This window comes from Uranotaenia lowii, unplaced genomic scaffold (genome assembly GCF_029784155.1).
Source record: "Uranotaenia lowii strain MFRU-FL unplaced genomic scaffold, ASM2978415v1 HiC_scaffold_62, whole genome shotgun sequence".
In the NCBI taxonomy this organism is placed as follows: Eukaryota; Metazoa; Arthropoda; class Insecta; order Diptera; family Culicidae; genus Uranotaenia; species Uranotaenia lowii.
Window position 1 is genome coordinate 58,269 of NW_026598556.1, and position 25,904 is coordinate 84,172.

General features: G+C 38.3%; 1 protein-coding gene across 1 annotated transcript; it reads left to right on the plus strand.

Annotated features, from left to right (window-relative positions):
• Positions 1-4,707: 4,707 nt before the first annotated feature.
• On the plus strand, positions 4,708-25,853 carry LOC129760469 (zinc finger protein 236-like). Its single transcript, XM_055758112.1, has 4 exons — positions 4,708-5,145; positions 14,369-14,675; positions 19,552-21,414; positions 21,475-25,853. Exons 1-4 carry the CDS (start codon positions 5,105-5,107, stop codon positions 21,505-21,507), a joined length of 2,244 nt encoding a protein of 747 aa, XP_055614087.1. The 5' UTR covers positions 4,708-5,104; the 3' UTR covers positions 21,508-25,853.
• Positions 25,854-25,904: the final 51 nt, after the last annotated feature.

The following is a 25,904-nucleotide window of genomic DNA, read 5'->3' on the forward strand; positions in this document are numbered from 1 at the left end:
CTACAAGAATGGCGACAAATTGGACTGTGAGAACTACCGAACGATCCTAAATAACGCTTACAAAGTGCTGTCCCGAATCCTACTCCGCCGTCTAACGCCACAAGCAAACAGATTCGTGGGAAGTCAAGGCTTCATGGAGGGACGGTCTACGACGGACCACATTGTCATATTACGGCAAATCCTCCAAAAATGCCGTGAACACCAAGTCCCTTCGCACCATCTATTCATCGACTTCAAAGCCGCATACGACACGATGGACCGTGACGAGCTATGGTAAATCATGGACGAGAACAGTTTTTCCGGGAAGCTGACCAGACTGATCAAGGCGACGATGGATGGAACGCAGTGCTTCATGCGATTTTCCGGACAATAACACCAGCCTGTACATTACGCTCATTAGACCGGTTGCCCTCTACGGGCACGAGCCATGGAGATTGCTCGAGGAGGACCTGCGTACACTCGGAGTGTTCTTAAGAACCATCTTTGGCGGCGTGCAGGAGATCGGAATGTGGAGGCGAAGGATGAACCACGAGTTCGCACGACCCTATCGCGATCCCAGTAACCAGAAGGTGGTGAAGGCAGGCCGGATATACGCTGGACAGGACATGTTGTGAGAATGCCGGACTACTGTCCTGTAAAACAGGTGTTCGCTACGAATCCGTAAGGAAAGTGACGAGCAGGACGGGGCGCAACAACCGAGGTGATTAGACCAAGTGGACGAATGTGGGATGTCCGAGAAATTGGAGAACGGTTGCCATGGACCAAGTGAATTTTATCAATTTTGTGCAGATCGTGAGACGGAATACTATGGAAAAAAAAATTAATCAATTACTAGCGGCACAACACCTTTTTTTAGTATTCAGAGCAAACATAAAATGATTGATTTTAACCCTCATCCGCATTAGATTTCATTACCCTAATCAGCACTAGGAGTGTCAATTTGACACTCCAAGCTAAAATCGTCATAACTCTTTTTATATCTAACCGATTACAATAAAAATTACCTTGTGATGTCAGTAAAATATGTTTAGAACATTATATATAGCTAAAGCTTCTAGTTTTCTCGTTATTTAGCATGAAAGAAAAAAAAGATCCGAAAAAACATGCCTCAGGAAAACTGCTGTAGTTCATATATAACACGTCCAAAACAATATTTGCCTTATGCATATGAAAGCTGAAGATAATGTCTACATCATGAAGTCAAGAAATATTTTTTTAAATTTGTTTTAATGAAATAGTCACAAAAAGTTCAAAAAAGTGTCCTGAAAAACCTACTTTTCATTCGATTGCTATTTAGTCAAAACTGTTTGAGCGATGGTAGAGTTTTTGAAAAAATATGTCTACAAAATTTATTAAAATTCTAACATTTTGCAGGCTTTAGATTTTCAATGCAACGAAAAATGAATCTACTAAAATTTTTCAAAGTTCACTACTTTGCGCGATTTTTTTACAAATTGAAATTTCATCTGTCGAGTAGGTACGGTGGGTGGTGATTTGGGCAGAGAGCTAAGCTGAGAGAAGAAATAATGATGCGTGTACCGTGCGAGACCAAATGGCCGCACATTTAAGGAGTGATGAATGTTCTTTGTACTGTACAAAATATATTTTTTGTGCGATTTTGAAAAAAAAAAACACTGAAACGTAGAATTATTGACATATAACAGCGCCAGCACTAAATTTTACTTCGGAAGTCCGGACTTCCCAAAGACTTCCGACAAAGAAAAGTGAAGTACTAGATTGTCGGAAGTCTGTGTTTTGTTGCCAGTTCACCAGCGACGTTTCTAAAAATTTTATTTAAAGGACTTCTGTGTTAAGACTTTTAAGCATTATTTGAACATCTGGTGTAATTCTTTTCTCCAACAGGATATTCCATATCGTCCATCTACTTGTTCCATAATTTGAACAGGTAAACAGGAAGTGATCTGGATCTGCGTGCGTTAAACGCGCCGCACTAGCAAACTTTTTTATCAATTGCAAAATAGATTTGTAAATTTGAGTTATGTTTTACCACTTGGCCCGCTATGTGTTAAAAGTTAAGCCAAAATTGTATAGTTTAAAAAAAAATTTTAAATTCACAATAGATCAAAAATCGACTTTCTGAGAATTCTAGGACTTCCAAAAACAAGCTGGGGGGACCAAAGGAAATCTGAAAAATCGAAATTTAAATTTGTTGTCAAATGACTTTTTTATTAGTTGATAACCCAGGTGGTAAAAATTCGTGGAATCCCGGTCTCGCATCGCCCTCTTCTGATTCCAAGAATGTTTGAAGCTAAATATAGACACGTCGATGCCGATAAAATGTACTTTACCGATGGATCACTTATAGAGGAAATAACAGGATTTGGAGTGTTCAACGAAATATATAGCGCCTCTCACAGTCTTCAGTCACCATGCTCTGTATATGTAGCAGAGTTAGCAGCTATTCACTGGGCTTTGGACAGTATCGCATCACGGCCAGGTGGACACTACTATATTGTAACGGATAGTCTGAGCTCTGTTGAAGCAATCCATTCGATAAAACGGGGAAAGCACTCGCCGTACTTCCTCGAGAAGATACGAAATAATTTGAGTGCTTTATCAAAACGTCGCTTTACCATCACCTTTGTTTGGGTTCCCTCTCATTGCTTGATAGTGGGCAATGTGAAGGCAGACTCTCTGGCAAAGGTGGGAGCAATGGAAGGCGACACGTATCAACGTGAAATCGTCCTTAGCGAATTTTACTATTTGGTTCGAAGAAACTCTCTTGTCAACTGGCAGCGCAAATGGGACGAGGATGAGAAGGGTCGGTGGTTCCACTCGATTATCCCAAAGGTAAGCCTTAAACCATGGTTTAATAGATTGAACTTGAGTCGGGATTTTATTCGTATATTTTCACGTCTTATGTCCAATCATTGTTCCTTAGACGCGGTACTCTATCGTTTTGATATTGCTGGCAGCAATTTGTGTAGTTGCGGCCAAGGTTACCACGACATCGAGCATATTGTTTGGTCGTGCGAGGTCCATCTTGTCGCTAGGACGAATTTGATAGACTCCCTTCGGGCCCGAGGAAAACCACCCTATGTTCCAGTGAGAGATGTGCTGGCAGTGATAGACTTGGACTACATGTTCGGAATATATCTTTTCCTTAAAGCTATTGATCTTCGTCTATAATTCTTTTTATTTCCATAGTTCCCTATCTATTTTCTTTTCTTAAAAAAAAGTGAACTAGAAGTAAGCAAACTATTGTAAAAAAAAACAAAAAGAGTTTGGCTCCTTAAAGCCTAAAGGTATGAGCCGTTTCAAATAAAGAATTTACAAAAAAACCCAGGTGGTAAATCCATTTTACGGATTGCATACCGAGGCAAGGCGAGTCACCGGATAAGAACCTTCCCAACACACCAGAACTTGTACCAATCGAAAAACATTGGACAATAATTAAGCAAAACCGTAAGAAGACCCCAAAAAACTGTAAGCAGCTAGAAGCAGTTAAAGCAAACTGGCGTTCTGCGTCGAAGAAAGTGGATAAGGTAACTGTACAAATTATGATTGCAGGTGACAAACGACAATCTCGCCAATTTGGACTAGGGCGACCGGAATCTTAACTGAGTATTTTATGCATATTGAACTTCAAAAGGAAAGATACTTTGATTTTTTTTATAAACAAATAATCGATTTACACGCAATTCAGTTTGACCACTTTTTGATCCGAACACCTTTTATTTGTAAATATCAACATTTGAATATGTCAATAATTCATCTGTACCAATAGTATGTCAAATATTTGATTTATTAAACTGTTAAAAAAATATTTCAATGGAAAATACTAGTGACCGTGAGAAGGCAATATATCGGTAAAAAGTAGGTGTACACTTATTTTTGGGAGCCACTGCACATAGTCAGCAACACCCAAGTAAATCTTTTTTGATTAAGCACGAATCAATCATTGATTAGGAATTAGTTTCTTGGTTAAGGTCACGTCAATAACATAATGAAACGGGCAAACTTTGAACAAAATTAATCATTTTTCAGTAAAATTTATTAAATTTCCTATATTTCCACGCAGGGTTCTCTAGGGGGTCAACAAAATCGGAGGGTTCAAAAAAAGCTTCAACATAAGAATGCAGCCAGTTCACAATGAAATTAACCGGCCCACAGCAGCAGTAGCAGTCCCGCACGCAAATATTTCGTACATGTTGACGTGGTGGGTGTGAATTTCTTCACACCAAGCCGCATCCGTACTTGGTTGTGCTTGTGCGAATCTTATCGAATCGCCGTCCTTTTACCACAAGCCAGCGAAAAAAGTGCATTTCAGTCCACCCGTCTGTATCGTATTAGGGGTGGTCTAGTATAGGTGATATGCGAGCTCCCTCCCATCATAGCTGGTGGGTGGTGTGGAGCCGAACGAATGCATATTTCTGACCCATCTTGCCAATACAGCCAAACGGGGGGAACGGAGTTGTGTGTGAAATTGATGCAAACGTTTAGATGTAGGTAGCCACATCAGACCAACAACGGTAATGGCACGGCATCGCATCGGTTGTTATATGGATGGGTATCCAACAGGCTCCATTCGCACACAAGCGCACAGGCACCCCAAATGTCTGCACATTCGACGACGTTCGTCGTCTACAGAGCCAGGCTACATGGGCTACAGGCTATCTACAACTGTGTGGATGGATGAGTTGAATTGGATTGGACGAATTTCGGTCGTCCCCATCATCTCATCACCCATCACGATTAGTAGTAGTGTGGAGCTGTTACGCGACGAACGGAACGACGATGAACGATGGGGATACACCACACAGTGTACCATCATTAGCAGCAGCAAAGGCAGCAAATTTGAACTGATTTGTATAGTCACAATTTCCCCAGTAGTGACAGAATTGAATTCTACATTCGCGCTAAAGACTAGGGCCAGCTAGCACGGATTGTGTTCTAGTAACTAGTAGCAATTGAAGTGACCAATTCCATGAGCAGAGGTGCGAGAGTCATACTCTCTTGCCAATATCTATCACCTAGAAATCTTATCCTCGCGTAAAACGTTCGGTTTGAGAACCGCTGGCAAAAGTGCAAATTTGCTCCAATTTGGGGAACGGATCTAACTACTGGACCGACCATCGTCCCAATGGAAGTGGACCACGGTGGCGTGAAAGTGGACCCTACCCGGTGAGTATTGAACTTTCATTTCCTTTTTTCTCTCGTCAACCAAACTTCCTGAAGGATATTTGTCAGCCAGCCAGAAGTCATCAAACTGAGGTGTCCTTTTTGCTGAATATTTTCCAACATAATTTTGCCAGCAGCACAGGCTTGGTGTAAAATATGGATTCCCTTTTCAATTTGCAAAAAAATGGATCTCAGTATAGGCGTAAGAGGCTAATAAAACCAACAGCAGATAATGTATAAAAGAAGGAAGAGAAGGAATTCATAAGTTTTTTTTGCGCTGGCTGTGCCTCACCGTTTTCGATCTTTTTTAGCTTTTGCCTTATGTTAGTCTATCTACTACTCTCACTTTGGGTTGGTTTTTTTTTTCAACTTCGTTCGCCTTACTATAAGCTTGTAGAAGCGCGAACGATGTGAATGTCGTGAACATATTTTCGAGTGCAATAATCATAAGGCAGAGCCAAGCAAGCACACGCAAAGTAGCGTAGGTAACAGCGTATGAACTCGGGTTGGTTTCCACTTGGCCACAGCACAGCACAGCAAAAGCGAACGGATCTGTGTGTGGGGCTGTTTCTAGTTTTACGTGTATTGTACAAAAACGGCGACACGATTTGTGGGGGGAAAACTCTCAATGGTTGCGTTTTCTTCGTCGAGCGCTGTGCTGTGCTGATGCTTGCATATTGGTTGGGGCCACATCAACACACTCAGATCTTGAATGGGGGTACGCGATTACATTGTTGCCATTGAATTTATAACAATTCCGAGCGAGAAAAAACCAGTCATTACTCCAAATTGAGTCACAACTTTAACTTCTAATATGTACATGAATGAATGGCACTTGAATACTTCTTGATTATCCTTAACAATGTATTTAAAAAAATAATTGAGTTCATACCACCATAATTTAATTTTTTTTGTATTACCTAATTCAGTAGATTTTTTTTTAAATTTATTTAATTAAAACTTAATGTTTGGGTTGACAATTCATCTTAGGGGATGGATAAGCCGTAGACGCTTGAAATCCCGAAAAAAAAAATAAAAAAAAAACAATTAATTGTTTCCTCATTACTCATTACCGAACTCTTTTTTGAACCATCTACTTTTGTTCCATCTCATTTCTCTTATAATAGATTAATACAAAAAAATATTTGTGGAAGAATTGAAAGCGGCAAAGATTTGGATGATTTGGCACTTCTTAAAAATCAAGAGGAATACCAAAGCAAAAGAAATGAATGTAAATAATTCATGATTATATTTCTTGTTGCAAAGGATCAAACAACTTTTTTCAGCTTGCTTCAGCTTCAGTTCAGTAATTAAGAAGCTGCTGATATAACAATCTTTTGAAAGATTGAGTAATATATTTTTTTTGTAAATTCTTATTTTTTTTTTATTTTAAGAGACTTTCATCCTTTGGCTGGTTCGTCTCTGTTCTTCATTTGAAACGGCTCATACCTTTAAAGATTGAGTAATAGGATGGTCTAAAAATAGGACATCAAGAATGACAAACGGCCTTTGCCTTAGCGACGCTCAAGTTTGTATGGCAACTTAACATCTTTTGTTTTAGCAAAACTGCAAAATTCAGGTTTTTGTACATGAACAAGTTTAGTTTTCTGAAACATTCACACATTTCAATAAAAGACCGTTTAAAAATATTTATATAGAAAAAAGAAATAATCTATCGATCTTAATGCCATATCAACATCGCAGGGTGGCCAGCGGATGTCCATAATCAAATTCCCGGTTTTTTCCCGGTTTTCCTGATCAAGATTTAAATTTTTTTTCGGTTTCTACATACCCAGATAAAGACTTTCTATACCGTAGAAAAGACATTTTACAATTTTTTAAGATGAAAGAAAATGAATCGTATTTAAATTTCAAAATTTTATTCTAAATTCAATTGCTAAAACAGGTTTACAAAATTTACCCTTTTTGAAAAGTCATGATTTAAGAACTGTTTTCTATTTGAGGTTCTGATTCTAAGCAATAAACTTTTTTCAACTAAAGAGTTGGTTGAGATTTTTTTTTTTTTTTTTTTATTTAAAACTAGTTTATTAAAGGCCTTTTACTTCTACAAAGTTTCAATGTGCCGAGTGTATTCGTTTCACTAGGTTAGTAGGGAAGGGGCCGTAATGGTTGAGATTTTGTTGACCTTTGAAAATACAATTTTTTTCTAAAAATGTGTATTTACCTTTTTTTAGAAAAACTGAACAACATTCAAAGGATTTCAAAATTTTAGATGTTCTGCCATATCAATTTCAATGAAAATCTTGAATTGTATCGATTCTTTAAAACACGGAAATTTCGTAGACGTTTAAAAGAATTTTATGCCAAAAGTAAGGCATTGTTTTATGAGATCTAGAACGTATAGGAAACATCTGAATCCTCGAGGGCAACATAAGTTTATAGAAATCGTAAGGCCTGTTGATCAAAAGGGGTATAATTTCGAGAAAACACGGTTTTAAGATGTGGTGTTTGGTTATTTTCCGTATATTTAAAAAAAACCTTTTTTTTTTTCGAATGTTTACAAATAAAAATAAAATTCTTGAAATCTGAAAAAAACACAAAATATAGTTTGAATTATGAATTAAAGATTGACGGTGTTAACTCAAAATCTAACATTATTGCGAGTCTTAAGGCCTCATATACATAAGAAGGTACTACCCGATACCATAGAATCGATGTGATGCCACAAAAGCTTAGTTTACGTGAAAAATACCGTAAAATTAATTTCAAAATTATTTTGGGTGTAGATTTATTAGCTCATCAATTATCAATATCAAATTTTATCAGAACTGATGAGGTTTAGAGCTTCCAAACGACATGTTACTTAAAATAGAAGTGATTGAGAAATTTCGAATTTAGGTTTAAAAAATCCGATGTAATTTGAAAAAAAAGAATTTGAATTTTTAATTTCTACTCTATGTATCCAACTTAAAAATCAAGGTTAATTTTAGTTGCATAAATTGATTTGTTTTTCAAAAGTTTATCTTTTCCACAGAAATTCTCAAAATAAATTCAGATTCTGAAACTCTTATTAAAATTTTGAACATAAATTCTGTGTGATACTTTTTCGGCGAACAGTCTAGTAAATAGCAACAACGACTTTTTATTTATCATTCCAACTTTTCAATCCTTGATCGATCCTTGGAATCATAAGTAATAGTCGTTTTTGTTAAACTGCTGATCAAAAAAGTATGCCAATAATTCATTGAAAGTCGACAAATCACATATGAATATTATTTCTGAATCGCATATTTGAATTTTCAATAAAAGTCTATTTTTAATTTAATTATTTGAAGTAGGTTTTTTAAATTCGGACTCTTATGGCTGGTTATTTCTAATATTTAAAGAAAACTCAATTGGGGCACAAAAACATGCAACTTAATCTCTTGTTGAATCATAACAGAAAAAAATTAACCAATTTGTATCTTCTGAAAAAAATTCTTTTGATGAACTTTCTTATTAAGTATGTAAGTAGATTAAGAAGAAAAATGTTTTTTTAGTGACAGTTTTTCCCGGTTTTGATTTCAAATTCCCGGTTATTTCCCGGTTTTCCCGGTGCAATTTTTAATTCCCGGTTTTTCCCGGTTATCCCGGTTTTCCCGATTCGCTGGCCACCCTGACATCGAAAAGCCCCATTCTCCCGTTCAATTTAGAACTACACCCTTCAGATTGACATATTTATCTCTCTTCTACCATTAAATTTTCTATCCTTTTTCCGTTAAGAAAAAACGTTATGTGTCGTGCCCTGTATACGTCATGTGTTATGTGTCTATAGAAAAAGCATTCTCTGTGGTAAAAGCTCCTATGTGAGCTCGAATTATTTAAAATGAGTGGATTTTGCAGTTAAGCCAAAACAAATCATGTCAAATTTCACACAAACTGAGCTGAACATGGGCAGCTCAACAAACCATTCAAACCTCAAGGTTTTGATTCTGGAACATATGTACTACTTTTTTGGATTACCCTACTAAGTAAGCTTTTTAAAATTTCAAATTCGCGACCCCTTCTGTCGATTTTTCAAATATTTTGCATACGGACGTTACCTACTGGAAGCTCTATAAACAACTTTTCATACACTTATAATGAGTTTTAAGACCAAACCCCAATTAAAAAACCAACGTAACTTCTCAAGGAGCATGTTATACAGTTGAAAATTTATATTTTTTTGATACTTTCATTTCTCATAACACTGTTCAGTCTTTCCGAGGAACTTTGATGAAAAAATACAAAGGAGAATGGGTTATTTGGTTTGTGCCATCCGGAAGGTTTTTGAACAAGTAAAATTTAATTTTATCAATTCCCGGAGCTGAATTGTTGCAAGAGAGGAGCGCAAGTGAGGATTCGACCATCGAAAAGCCACACCTATCAGAAGGCACATTCCGGATTATTTTTTGCACAGGTGTAGAATCTGGATAGACTTTATATATGTGAATTTTCCTCACTTTCATTCGTAGATGATCGATTACGCATGCTTCGTGCCATTTCCACAAGGTACTCAATGACGTTTCCCGTGATAAACCACCTCCAAAATTCCTCAAATACGCCTTTTTTTATCCACTTGATAAATTTTTTAACTAATTTTCAAGGGAGACATAAAAAATATATTTAAAAAATATAAAAATAATACCCATGTTATCGAAAATCTTTCAAAGCTGTATGTAGGTTTGTCCTTATAAAGCTTGGAATATTGTGGGTCCCACCATGAATTGGCACCGGTGAATCTGGAATGGGTTTGGTTTGAGCGCAAACTGCACTTTTATGTATCAAACAAGAATGAAAGAGGTACTCCTCCAAAGGACGTAAAACATGCATAGGGTAGACGGCTGTAAGTATTGCGTCCGAGTACTTTTTTCAGTCGATGTGTCTTGTAAGGCCTATGTCATATTTATTGTGTTTGAAGAGTTTATCCCATTTGCGATTTTAATTTCTATAGGTAAGTGGTTATTAGGATCATGTACCATCTTCCACTGGCAATTAAATGATACTGAATATGAGCAAAGTGAGAGGTCAATAGCACTTGGTCTTGCAGGAGTTTTGGGTACCCGTGTTTATTCACCGGTGTTCAAAACTGTTAAATTGAAAATGTCGCTCTCATAGATGCGAGTAGAACGACTATCGTTAACTTTTTCTTCCCAGACTGTTCCATGTGAATTGAAGTCACCCAGGATCAACCTTGGCTCAGGGAGCACTGATCTTCTAGGTGACTTCCAATTCTCCAACGCTCTGAGGCCAGTACAAACTGACAATACATAAGTCCTTAATTCTTATAGTTGTATGACAAGCAACAGCTTCCATCCCGTCTGAATTCCGGAAAGAGAATTCTATAAAAAGAGTGACACTTATTTATCTACAAGAGCACCCCTTCAAAAGAATCGTCACGATCGAGACGGATAATATTAAAATCGTGAAATGAGATATTAGATTGAGAAGTAAGCCAAGTTTCTGACACGAAAATATCGTTTACAAAGTAAATAGTTCAATGTATCCAATTTTGGAATAAGACTATGACAATTTCACTGTAGAACAGTGATATCACCGACCTCTCGTCTTAAATTAGCCAACGAGAGAGACAAAAACTGAATGAAGAGGCCAAGTATGCATTAACTGCATTAAAAATGTCTTTACTACAGGGAGCATTGCAAAAACAATGCCTCTGATGGTTTCCGATACGTTAAAACACGAGAAAATTTCGTTCAAAATGTGCGAACTCGCGTTGGTTGGTTTATTCTGTAGTTTCCGCGAAAACTTGGAGAAACTTTCTTCTTCTGCATCGGAAGATTTTTTTTCAACCCTGATTAAAGAGGTAACCGTAGGGATTTTGTAGGAATTCAAGGGGAAGGCGCTTTTGTTCGCATCCGATAGGTTCCCACAGAGAAAACTGGTTGGATTTCATCTGCCGTATCTGTGCCCTCATCAACTGACAACACAGAGACTGACTGACAACACAAGATTGGGTCATAAGAACATTTGGAATGTTCTTTTAACACGTTCGTCGCCTCGCATGAGGAGATATTTTTTTTTTTTTTTTTTTTTGTGATGGTCCCATGAGGCCCATTTGGGTCCTCCCTCCACCCCATACGCATCATTTGAAGTGGGAGGGACAATTTATCCTTTGGATATTTGTTTACACATTTCTTTGTCATTTTCTGTACTACTTGTTCGTCTTATCAACTCCCGCGTATGTCCATCACTGTACAGATTATATGTCTGATATCATATTTCCCTCACATTATTAAGATCCCATTTGGGATTCTTGCATATCTTAAAAATTTGTCTTCACATATAGTATTGCCATTCTTTTGAAGCTTTTTATATTTAAATTATCTTTGATGTCTTGCGGCAAGCTGTTATACATCTTCAATCCGTTGTAGAATATAGATCGTTTCGTCATTTCTTTCTTAGCAAATGGAAGTCTAAAATCACATGCCCTTCTCGTATTGTAACTGTGAATATCGTTTCCAAACTGTAGATCTCGAGCCAAATATGAAGGTAACATTCCAATTTTCATTTTATGGACAAACATTAGGCTATTATAAGCAATTCGTTGTTTCACAGACAGCCATTTAAGCATGTCAAGCATAAGAGCACTAGGCGTATACCGGTTGCAACGTGTCACAACTCTCATAATCTTATTTTCCGTTTTTTATTCATCCGTATCATGGGGTAAGCCCCCACAATAGACACTAGAGTGCCCCAAATGACCCGACTTTTGAAAAAGTGATGCGCTGCAGGCTTAAATTGATCGTAGGCCTAGTACAAGATCTCATGCCAATTTTAGGCCAGATCGGATCACGGGAAGGGGTCACTCAACAAGCATGAAATTTGTATGGGAATTTGAGACATTTTGTTCGTGAGGAACATGAAAATCCAGTTTTTCATGAATAACTTTGGTGCTGCCGATTTTTTTCGAAAACGGTTTTTCTTAGAGCCTAAACTATGACCAATGTTTCATCCCAGGATTGCATTTCAATTCGACTTATGATAAACAAGTTATTAGACTTCAAAAATGTGGTAACTTTTATCAGGGTGATATTCAGCACTATTAACGAGAGACACTGCTTCGAACATTTTGACGCAGTATTAACAGTGATGAATGTCACCCTGAAAAAAGTTACCCCATTTTTGAAGTCTAATAACTTTTTCATCGAAGGGGACCAAAGTTATTCATGAAAAACTGGATTTTCATGTTCCTCGCCGAACAAAATGTCTCAAAATCCCATACAAACTTCAGGCTCGTTGAGCGACCCCTTCCCGTGATCCGATCTGGCACAAATCTGGCATGAGACCTTGTACTAGGCCTAGGATCAATTTTAGCCTTCAGGGCATAACATTTCACAAGCTTGGAATTTTCCATACAAATTTGGGACAGTCCAATAGACACATTTCTGTTATATTGCTGAGCACGCTCCTTTCCCATGATTCTCCCCACAACGTGGGCATCGCTGCTTATTGCAGCAATGTAAAGCAGTGTTCCCTAACATGATGCAGTTCTTGCACTCCATGGGGCTAGGCACATAAAGGCGTACTGGAAGCCTTAAAATTCTGTCAATCAAGACGTAGTTAGGGAGGGCAGTTCCCACGAAGGTCACACGAATCTAGTCTGAAGGAGTATACATTTTAATTCCATCAACGTCGGTGGCAGTTCTGAGTTGGCGATAATCCAAGATATCGACCAAAGTCGGTCTCCAAACTCGATTCGGTAACCACACCCTCGATCTCCACGCCTCGAGACGGGATATAGAGCTGATACTCTAAGTTGAAAAAATTACTCGCAAGAATCCCGTTACAACCTCCCGGTCGGCCACAACAACGCGCAATTCGGTCGATCTTACCTTTCTAACGCTGGTAAAAAAGGGCTACCTCGCCAGATCTTTAGTGATCTGCACTAAGTTTTGTTTTTTTTCGTTAGTTTTAGGCCGGATAGAAACCACCCAAGGCCCAAAAGAGGTTGAATTTTTAGGATAAACTCGGAGTCGTGTTGTTTTTTCCGCAGTTGAAGATGATGTAGAAACAAAATTAGGACTCTAGGCCCATGAACCACTTGTTTTGAACTTTCAATGTTTCGTACAAGGATAGGAACTGGGTCCAAAGGAGGACATGTCGTTTTCTTTTCGCTGGGTAACCTTTACTCAGCTAAATGTGAACTTTAAATACTTACTAGGAAGGGCCATTAGCCAAAGTGGTCATATTTACCCTGCATTCAGCGACGTGAACGGCTTATTTCGTCTGGAGTGAACATTGAACATATATTCAGCATAATGATAATTTGAAGATGTTCAGTCTCAATCATCAATTTTAGATTAATTCTTCACTAATAAGAGTACCCAAAACCCAAGATAGGATGAACGAAATTCGGCAGCCCTGGTAAGCTGTTACAGAACATCGTTGCGCAAGTTTTTATTAATGCTTTGTATGACTAGGCAGAGCGTTCCATCACTGTATGGTGGCCTGTTCGTTTTCTTATGTATTTATGTAGGTATATAAATAAACACACATACCAGTCAGTCAGCCAGCCAGCCAGCCAACATCAGCGAACGGAGGAATCAATCTTTCTTCCGTCTCTGATCGTGCTATGCTATGCTGTTTGTTACACACATCGGATAGGGTGATGCACTCACTTTGCTGTGATGCTTATTACTGTTGTATTGTATAGCACTTTCGGATGAAAAAATAAGTAAAAGCTGTTATGTATGCTTCCAGGACAAGAAATTAATTCAACTGATTAATTTGAAATACAGTTGTTTTTTGATCATTTGCCAATTCTAAATATTTTTCAGATTTTGATTTGATGTTATTTGACTTAAAAAATCAAAGCAATAAAAATGGTTCATCAATCTGAAAGTTCAATAACGCTGAATCGAATTTTCGCTTAGCGAATACAAGGCTGTTTTTACTTCTCACGTCAGTATCAAATCTCTGTTATTTAGTGAAACCCATACTGATCCATTCGGATAGTTCAACGTCAGTCCAATACTATCAATTAGGTTTCCTTACAGCAAAAAAAAGGGGGCCATCGTATGAGACAGTTTCTAATGCATAAGTATCAGTAAGGTTTTCCACTACGTAGGTAGTGGGGAAAGGTATCCCCACATGAGAAAAACCGCGCTGCACACACGCGCGCGAATTATTTTAATTTTACACACCACACATCATCACGTCTGTTGAACAGGTTCGAGATAACCGTGTGTATGCTTGCTTATACGCTTGTTTTTGTTTTCTTTTCCAGGAGCAGGAGAAGTGGGGTCGTTACAGTAGCTGCTGGACAGCTACACAGCCGCCGCAGAGCTCCCGGTGGCAACACGGCCAATGGCAGTAGGAGCGCTACGGTGGCGGCCGCCGCAGTAAGCCCGGCCATGGCTCCAGTTCCGGTTCCGGGTCCAACCGTAACCGTCAAAGTAGGACTCAATATGAACATGTGCAGGCTGTGTCTGGCCGAAGGGACCCCAAGCTCCCGTTTGCTACCGGTTTATTACGCAAAGGACACGCCGGACGAACCGCTGGTTCAAAAGATACTGGAACTCACAACGATACAGGTAACATTTGAACATTTGGAGTAAATGCCATAAATGGTTACATCGAGATTACCTAAAGATTAAGGCTTCTCAATTAGAGGTGGCCGCCGATCCGCCGTCGGAAACGGCGAGCTGATCACATTAGTGTAGGTCTATTGGGGCCTCCTAGGTTTCCTAGGTTCTAACGGGTGTCAATTAAAATTTTGGAATTTCTCTTTATTTATTGGAATTAAAGGTAAATTGTTAGGTTGGTTTTTTTTTTTTTTGTAATTCGTTTATTTGAAACGGCTCATACCTTTAGGCTTTAAGGAGCCAAACTCGTTTTGTTTTTTACAATTGTTTGCTTAAGTCTAGATCACTTTTTTAACACTTTTTATTGTTAGGTTGGTTGTCAAAATAAATATTAGTGAACAGTTGAAAACGGCCCATAATCGGCTGTTCGCCAAAGCTTCCGTTTGATGTCGGAACAGGAGCGTTGTATGGCCTTCTGTTCAACTTTGTTAATACATTCTACCCGTTCTTGGCTATTCAATTATTTTTGTACGCCAGGCTAAAAATTCCGAAAAAAATTTCCATTTGGCGACACTCAGGCAGATTAGTCGGATTATGGTTTTTTGGTACAAATGGGATCGAATGGGTATTCAAGACGGATTGTGTTTTTTTTGGCACAATGCGATGATGCTTTAACCGTCCAAAACACGTATTTCCCACCTGCATGATGTTTGTGTAGAAACGGAATCAAATTTTTTTTTTTCAAACGTCCAGAATGAACGATTGAAGAAAATTTATTGATAGCCCCATACCAGACGGCTTGAACCATGGCTTAGAAATACCTCTCTTGGAAATGGCGATATACAGAATCACTTTCTGTTCAATGTTTGAACTTGTATTTAATGTTAGGAGATGTAGTAGAACTATCCTTGGAATAGTATCGATCGTTTCCGGGGATGTGCGTCTTCGAAAAAGGGAAGTAACTTTCGTCGTCCAAAACAAAATATTTCCCAGAATAATCATCCAGCGGCATTGCGATTTAAGAGTCGAAATCTGATCCTCAGTGTATTCTGGGGCTTTTGTCTTCTTTAGGCATTTAATTATAACTTTTTTCAATGTCTTGCCAATGTACTGGTGAGAACAATTGTACTTTTTGGCGGCATCCCACTGACTCAGTGAATTCTTGTTGTTGAAGGCACCAGAAAGAGAACGAAGTCCTTTTGCGTCCATAATTATCGCTGGTCTGCCAGCAACTACCTGGCTTGCGAGTAGTTGTTGGGGATTTTAGAATATGGTAAACAGTGGAAACCGTCACATTTTAAATTTTAAAATGTTGCGCTGGATACTTTTTGTCGAGATTATTGTGCAGTTCGTAGAACTGTACAACGCGGTCGCCAGTTTTGAGCAAAACTGGGCAAACATTTCAAAACAAAAAATACTGGCGAAAAGAGGAGAAGAATAAAGCTCACAGATACACGCTCTCATTTTTTCTGAGCTCGTTTTGCTCGGCCTCGAAAAATAATCCAAAATTTTAGTTGCCACCCGTTAGTAGCACCGTCCAACAATAGAGGGAGGAACAATACAGTGACAATAAAGTTCTCGTATTTTTTTAAATGCTTTAAAATCGTAGCCCTGCTTAGTAATTAAGTCAAATCGAACCACCTGAACAACTAGTAACATTCTATGAAACCTTGAAAACAACATCAAACAAAAAAACTTCAAGATTCCCTTCCACGACTTCAATACATTTCTTCAATCTGTTGCGAATGCCTTGGACGATTCCGCTGGCACTTTTTCCGTAAATGTCATTCCCTATTCAATGCCATTTTTGGGTCATCTTCGGTATCGCATAGTTAAGCTGAGCGGCTTCCATTCCATTCCATGGATTTCCAAGCCTGTTGAAGCTGTGAATTCATCTGGGTCAAAGTCCTTCGTTCAGTACGCCACGAAGGTTCCGGTGCTGAGTGGTTAGAAGTGTTGGTCTTGAAGTTACACTCAAAACAGCGCAGGGGTCCTTACGGAGACCCAGGGTCGGTCTTTTTTATGAAAAAAGCCGGAAAATTTTGGAGAAAAATAATGTTTGCTGTTGAATTCTTCTGCTGACCTTACTTGCGCAATTTATGGTAGTGAAGATGCTCAGTTGTAAAAGTCTTGGCGTTGGTGAAGAAAATCCTATAATCCTATAAGCTGTAGTAGCGAGCACCGTAGGAAGTGTACGGAAGTCTTGGGAAGGTTTTTTGAGCTATTCTTGATTTTTTCAGTTCAACCTGATAGCCAAGATTCCAAAGAATAATACTAGTTGTTTGCTTGATTCGAATTGATTTCATATAAAAAAGTACTGAGTTGTCTCACTGTATTTTATAAAAGATCGAATGCACAGTGTGAGGTCGGAATACCTTACTTGTTAAAAAAAAATCAACACATTGTAGAGAAATAAAAAATACGAGCTTCCTCAAGCTGCGCGTTTGAAATTTTACGCTATCGCGCGGCGGATAGGGCTGAGCAATCACCTCAGCGATTCTCAAAAGAATGTGCGAAGATGTGGTTAATAAAAACTGAATCAATAATCTCTTCTTTGAAAAATTTCTAAAATAAATAATACAATTGTGCTTAACACGTGGTACGTTTAGTACCGAAGGGGGTCAAATGACATTTTTTAACTTCCAATGGCTATAACTCCTTATATAATTGTTTTTTTTTTCCGTAAACTTGTCTTCATGACTATTTTAGTTTTAAATTGCACGCACCCTTTTTTTCAGTTTATAGATTTCGGAAAACCAGGGCTAGAAGTTGGTCACTTTTTAGTAACTTTGTCACTTTTTCAGACTGGTCACTCAGATGTTACTTATTTTGAAATTTGGTCACTAAAGTCACATTTTTCAATAATAACTTTACAACTGGCATGGCATAACTTACAAAATGGCATGGCAGGTAACATTTGCTATGCTATCAATGTTTTTGGTTGAATTGAATGTGAGGTAAACCTGTGAAAAGCGCTTTTGTCAAACTTCATAAAACGTTTTAAAATTTTTAATAATTTGTTTTTAAATTCTGCTTAATGTTTCATTGACTTACATTCACCTTAACGAACATTTGCTAAATTCTTTTCTAAGTTTTGAATTTAAAAAATAATCTACGTAGAAGTTTATTCTAGTGAAACTTCTGTGCTTTTTTGTTTGTTAACTTTGAATCTTTGGTTAATTTTTTTACTAAGCTCCTGTAAGTCTTTTGTCAATATTCGGTCAACATACTGTTGTTAAGCTATTTTCAATCTTGTATCAATGTGTTGTCACTTTTTTATGAGGATCTTCCAATTGTTATGTCATAATTTTCTCTGTTTATCTGTATCTGTAATATATTTTTTTAAATTAAGCCAAACTTAACCTCGAGTCTATTCTTTAAGCCTTTCGTCAACAGAAACAAGCACATGGTTTCTAATATCAATAGTTTGTAGAATTTTGTAGATTTGTAGAATTTTAAATTTAATTTGAGTCTTCTTCAACTGTGTTAGTGGCTTTGAAAAAAATCGATTTGGGTGTAGGATGAACTTTCTTGAAAATTTGTAGGTTTTTTTTTTCAAAGAAATGGATAAATTCCAAGTTTATATCGGGCTCATTTGTCGTATATGCTTAGAAAAGTACATTTTGCCGCAAAAATTGCTGTGAATGGTCCAGAAACTAAAAGTGTGGTTTCCGGGATTCTGTATTTTATAGGCGCTTTTTTCACCGGAGATCATGTTTTCACAGTTATTATGGCCTGTTTGAGTTGGTGAGTGCTTTTCGACCGACAATTGCTCTTGTCAAGGTCTATTGAAGGCGTATAGAGGATCACACCGATGAAAAAAATAAAATATCTGGAGAAAACTTATGTGTTCGTTTTACCCGACCTTGAGGTGTCCGTCTTATCTGCCTTAGCAACTTTTTTCCAAAACTTTTGTTGCTCAAGCTCTTTGACCGATATTCGCTGATTTTTCTCCAGATGGTTAAAAAAAATTCTAATAAGCACTCTACCTTTGAAAACTGAACTGTTTTATGAGGAAAGAAAATTACATTGGATAATGGATCCTCAAAGTTTTTGTTTGTTTTGTTTACTACTATGGGACCTTACTTAATACAAATAAACAGAAAGTCTCGAAAGTGTTGATACACTTAGACGAAAATATTCCCATCATTAGATTTGTGCCAAACATAGTAATTTTCGAAATATTGAAAGTGTCCGTTTTACCCGCTGTGTTCGTCTTACCCGACTTTCCCCTACACATGAAATTCTTCCAACAGCTTACTGTTGACCAAATTTCAAATAAATTTGATGATATAATGTTATCGTTTTGGTTTCAGTTTCGTATTTTAGAAAAAAAAAGAATGCTTATTGATACCTAGTTTTGCCATCAAATAAATATCTACCCATGAAATTGTTCCAGCAGCTTGCTGTTGACTAAATTTCAAAGTTTTGAAACAATAAGGATGCCTTATTTTGCTATCACAGAAAAATAAACAGCAATCAATGCTCTCAAGTTGCTGTTGACACCTCGTTATGGTCTCAATATACTATCAGATTGGGCATTAAAGTCGGGTACTCAAGGAAATTGAAAATATTCGTCCTTGGACTTATTTCTATTCGAACTTTTTGTTCCTACGCCATTCGGGTCAATACGACGCGAAGCTTACATAACAAAGTTGTTAGGTAGTTAGTTTCATTCCACTGAAACTGAAAAAACAGAGAGATTTGAGAAACCAAATGAGTTCTATGAAAATAAACTCCCACAGACTTCAAGGTTGGAAAAAAATTTATGTACCTACATACATCTAAGTCCGCATGAAAGTTAAGCTTACTGAGCAAACACCTTCGTAATATAGCGCCGTTATAAGTTATGAGGAAAAAAAATTAACGTTCTTTCTACCAACAGGTACAATACGCAACGGATTTTCCATCATCGATTTGCAACGGGTGCCGCGGCAAATTGGAAGAGTATCATATTTTCCGGCGACAGTGCATCGAAAACGATGAAATATTAAGAATAAAGTACTATGAGATTAAAGCTGCCGAGCAACAACAAGCTCAGCAACTTCAACAGCAGCATCAGCAACAGCAGCAGCAGCAACAACACCATCATCAACCGGCGCAGCAACAAGCGCAGATAATTGCTGAAGAAAAAATGACCGAAGAGTACATTGATGACGGGGACGATATTACATTGGCTATAGATGAATCGGCCGCCGAAGTCGAGGAATATCAGGAAGAGGAAACTACCGAGGAGGTGGTCCAGCAACCTGATCAGGTTGTCGAACAGCAAACTATACAGTATGTGGCAGCCGATGGCACAATGACCGAATATATTGAAGCCGGAGATGTACGAACAGTATCTAGTGCTAACCAGCAGCAGCAGATTCACATTAGTGGTTACGGAGAAGCTGAAGGAGTTCCTTCGGGCGAAGGGCATGAGATTTACTACACAGATGGAACCGATACATATGCTATTCACACGACAACGGAGGGTTATGTTAACGCTGCCAATTATGTGCCACAAGGATACGAAAACCAGACAGAGATTGAATGCACAACTATCGATGAAGAAATGCCAGAAGAAGAAATGTATGTGGATGAAAGTGGTACTCCAGTTGGGACGGTCATAACTCCTAGGGGCGTACATGATAGACCATATGTATGCAAACATTGCAAAACCAGTTTTAAGTATGAGTACAACTATGAGAGGCATATGAAGAACCACGCAAAGGTTTTGTATCGTTGTGGAAAATGCTCGAAAACATTTACGAAGCAACGCAAATGTCAGCAGCACTTCTTGAAAGCTCACTCATCGCAACGTTATGAGTGTGACATTTGTTTCCGCACTTACAGTTTACCGACCCGGCTGGAGAACCATGTCATTGAAATGCATTCGGAGAATGGCGTGTACAAATGTGACCGATGCGTAGAAACCTTCACTTCCTATTTAGATTTCAAGTCCCACCGGAACAGCCAGCATAATATAAACGGATCAAGTAATGCCACATCGGTTGTAACCACAGTATCCGCGGCCGCTCCGGCTACGACAGTCATAGCTCAAGCTGTAGAACAACGCAACCTACCCTTACACCAACAGCAGCAGCATGTGAACAAATCTCCTTCAATACATCAGCCAGTTGCACCGGCATCTGTAAGTACTAGATCTTCTGTTTCTGATACCTGTGACTTCGAGGTAATGATAGACGAAACTAAGATCCAGAAACCTAGTGTCACTGATAGTCCCGCAGCCAAACGAGCTACTGTTTTGAGCGCTGAGCAAGAAATGATGGTCGTAGAGGAGGAAGTGGCTCCAATTGCTAATAACACCAATAACAACAAAGCTCACGCTATTATTGCAACCACAAGCGGAGGAGGGAAGCTGGTTGTGAGTTCCAATTCATTGGTTCCCAGTGCTATAACGACAACGGCCACAGTTATAACGACAACAGCCACAGCGACTGCGGCCGCCGCATCTGTTCCGAACGTTTCGACCATTACAACGACGGCATCAGCCCCACAGCAACCGGTTACTAATGGAGGGATCGACAGGCTTGCGATGCATCGTCAGCTGCTGCAACAGATCGAAGAAAGTGAGGCCAACTCGAGTGGCCCTAAAATTTACAAATGTGACAATTGCCCGAAGACTTTCGTACATCTAAACAACCTGAAGGCACACATCTATGCCGAGCATGACAACGACAAACCTTTCAAGTGCAAATTGTGCCCGATTTCGTTCAAGACGAAAGAGATTCTGGTGATGCATATGGTAAGAGTTATTTTTAACTTAATCTACCTATCCGATTGCTTATGTATCTCTTACTTCTAGGTGTTACATGCTCAACATAATACAACCACCTAAATGAGCAGATTACTAACCTGCTTCGGAATTTTGCTGTTCGAAGATGCCGAAAGAGAACTGTTACAATTTTATCTTCTTGCCTTTCCAGAAACAGCACAGTATCACACAAAAGCAAAACCAGATGGAGAGTTTAAAATATGTAGTAAGTAACTAAAAAGATGTATGATGAACAACTAGCCACTCCGTTGACAACCAATTTGCCCCCTCCAAATTAGCGCAAAGAATTTTCCTATATCGACCATATTTCAGATGAGGTTTGGAACCATTACCTAACCAATGGAAATAACCTGGCGAACTCTGATTTTGGTCCCTGTCTGCAGGTCCAGCAGTTGGGCTGAATTATTGGGTTAAATTCCTAAAAAGAATGTTAAGGTCGTTCAGCACGACAGGAACAAATTCAAAAACCTTGGACCACTTGATCAAGGCATTTGCTGAGCATGGTGATTTAATAAAATATCCTATCCCTTGAACATGCTATTACAGGGGAAATTCACTGGAACGTATTTGTTTTGGAATGTTTTGAAAATCTAGACACAAATCCTAGAAGGTTTTGACCCAATCCTAAGATGGTTTGGAGAGGCTTTCGGTTATTAACGGAGGTGGAAATTCCTGCTCGTGACTAGTTTATGCTAGCTGGGGTGGTCAACGATTATTTCATTTAGTTCTCCACCCCTGCTAGGATCAACCAGCCAGTCAACCGGACCAATTGTGGTCAGGAAAAGATTAATATTTTATTGGAAATATGTACCATCATGTCACCATCTACCGCCCAGTTAAGCGGTTTTTCAACTTCAAACATGTGTAATAAAAAAACGACGGCAGATTTTTATTCGCTTTCTTTTCCAATACATCCCAAAACTGCTCTTCTTTCAATAAAAAAATTAGTGGAATGCGAAAAATGTACGCTTTTCAAAATAATTAACAAAACTTTGGGGAGTTCAACTGGCCCTATTACCGCCCACTCGACTTTTTCGGGTATCGATAATGTTTTCTTAAGCAAAAACTATCTAAACAACACGGAAACTGTTCTTTTTAGTATTTTCCATACAACGAGCTGTCAAAACCATATTTTGGATCTTGAGATAATACATTTTGTGAAATTTTTTCCGCAAATTTAGTACAAATTTTAACAAAGTGCGTTGACTGACAAAATGATGATTCCCGGCAAACAACCTCAAGTAACCGGTTACTTTCAGCGATAAAACATCATTTTCTAACATAATCAAACTAAATGCTTCTTACAATTTACAAATTTGACACAATACATGCGTTAAAAACAAAGAAATTGTGCTTGACCGGTCATTAGGAACCCACACTTTTTTTTATACACCAATTACCGCCCGTCACTAAACGCTTCAAAAAACAACAACTTTTGAAAAAATCGAAAATTTTTTGATGCAAATCTATTCTACGAAAACAAAACTATCGTTTCGAGTCGATTTTAGATCCAATAGGTACTATCTAGTAAACAAAAACCCTTTCTGCCCTAGGAGTACAGTAATGCTTAGTTCGCTAACAGGCGTCGATTTCAATAATTTGACCGGAAACGAAAACCCAAATATTTTATTTCTGGCTATAGTTAGCATAATTAAGTGATGTTTTTTCAGTGAAATGGTCGAACAATGATGCCGACACAGAACACAGATCTTTTTTTGGTGAAAACATCCCAGTTTTTTTAAAATACACACAAAAGGATGATTTTGGGCGGTAAATGGTGTCTGGGCGGTGAATGGCGACTTGATGGTATATGCAAAACATTACAAAAACAAAACAGGATAGACAAATGATACAAATATTAGAGAGACGATCAGAAATCTATTATAGTAGTTAGTAAGAAAGGACTTTAGAAAAAGCGATGATTTCTCGGATTTTTGTTTTATTGTTTTATTATTAATATAAAGAAAAAGTTTTATTTATATCAAAAGATGAAAAACCTGTTTCCTTAATTCTACCAACGGCTTATTTGCAATAATTGCTTACCGCAATCGATTATTAGTTGTATACTACTATTTATTAGTGAAAAAAAAATTGTTAAAAAGGCAAATTATGGAACGAAAAAAAAGAAACAGTGGGTTTTGAACCTACTTGAAGTGGTGCTTTTGCTTCGAATCGAACGTTACTTTCAAATTGACGCTATAATTTTACGGTAAAAAAAATCGTTTTTAAAACATGAACGCGCTCGAATAGTTTAGTTCTAGAATTTACCAATCATGAGTTTTGTTTTACTTTTTCAAATTATTCTACATTTTGGATTGTATCACAGCTCGCGGTAAACCATTTCGCGGTATTCGTTTTGGCGGTATGACATTTCGCGTATGAACCTGTTTGGCGGTTTATCATTTGGCGGTTCGTAACACTTGGCGGTTTCTCATTTGGCATATGGCCCTTTTGGCGGTTTGCATTTCAGCGGTTTGTAACATTACGCGGTCTCCCAATTTGCGAGTAAGACTATTTGGCGGTATGGATAATTGGCAACTGAGTCACTTCGCGGTCTGTTTCAAATGTTCAAAAGTCCGGATACATGGATCATAATTACGAGGATTTCCTTACGAGGATTGTCCCTAGCTTTGGGTAAACCTAGAAACACGGGGCCTTCCTAGGTTTTCAGTAAACCTAGAAAAAACGGGGCCGACTCAGAAACGTAGTTCAAAACTAAGAGGCCGCCTCCTCACGCTGCGCGTTCGAACTAGGGTGAAGTATGGTCCTTACGCTTCGCGTTGCGGACCAGGCTAGGGGATTGTCCCTAGCTTTGGGTAAACCTAGAAACACGGGGCCTTCCTAGGTTTTCAGTAAACCTAGAAAAAACGGGGCCGACTCAGAAACGTAGTTCAAAACTAAGAGGCCGCCTCCTCACGCTGCGCGTTCGAACTAGGGTGAAGTATGGTCCTTACGCTTTGCGTTGCGGACCGGGCTAGGGGATTGTCGCTAGCTTTGGGTAAACCTAGAAACACGGGGCCTTCCTAGGTTTTCAGTAAACCTAGAAAAAACGGGGCCGACTCAGAAACGTAGATCAAAACCAAGAGGCCGCCTCCTCACGCTGCGCGTTCGAACTACGGTGAAGTATGGTCCTTACGCTTCGCGTTGCGGACCGGGCTAGGGGATTGTCCCTAGCTTTGGGTAAACCTAGAAACACGGGGCCTTCCTAGGTTTTCAGCAGACCTAGAAAAAACGGAGCCGTCTCAGAAACGTAGATCAAAACCAAGAGGCCGCCTCCTCACGCTGCGCGTTCGAACCAGAATGATGTATGTGTACGCATTACGTCTCGAAACCAGAAAAAAGATTTGGGTACAACATTTGCTCAGTATATATTTCTGAGCAAATATCTTACCGCGAAATGTTGCATATCGCCAAAAAGACAAACCACGGAAAGACTCATACCGCAAAATATAAAACGGCCAAACAAGACCATTTGCCAAATGGTAAACCGCCAAATCGACCAAACCGCCAATTGTCATGCCGCGTTTTAGTTCCTTTTGCCAAATGGTAAACCGCCAAAATAGCATACCGCCAAACACTATACCGCTGATGTGAAAACCGCGGACAGAGGTACAACCACATTTTGTCATATCATTTCGCGTTTCAACAGAAAAAGAAAACAGGGCCTAATTTCCTTATCCTACTCGTTAGTGTTATTATAGTGTACAAGGTCATCAGAATCGGTTCTTCCAGCTAATAGCAGCAAGTAGTACGAATATCTATAGTTGACTCTATATTACATACACGCAAACCGCAGTACGAAAAAAATCCTCCCTAATTTTTCATTATAAATGTCAATAATGTGATCTGGTTAGTTTAAAGAAGTGAAACAATGATTATTCTCACCCTTGTTTGAAAATTCCTCGTAATTTGTAAGCGATTAAATTATTTAGCACTAAAACAAAAAAGCAAAAGAAAAGGAAGATCAACAAATAACAATTGAATTCGGCTCATTGTGGAGTGTACCGGAGTTTTCATTCCGGAAGAATCCAAGCACCTGGCAAGCAGAGCCTCAACTGAAAGGTTGGTTGTTCGATATATTTTATTATCGTTGTTGGGAATGAAGAAGCGAGCAGAGCGACAATTTTTTGGAAAAAAACATAAAATTTTTAGTTTGGTTTCGTTAAATATGATTTTGGTAATTGATCGATTTTAGATAGAAATTCGTTACTGGTATGAAAATTCAAATTTAGGAAAATACAATGAGCATTATGAAATGGAAAACAAAAACAAAAAAAATATGTGAAACAAAATTGAATTAACTAGTGAAAACTGAAAACAAACATGAAATTCCGAAAAGTTCTTGTATGTCGCCATGGTATATAAATTGATACACAAAACAAACAATAAAGTGTAACAAAATGTTCAAATTTGCAATAATTAAATCTTCCAAAACATATCGAAAGCCTTAATTCAACATT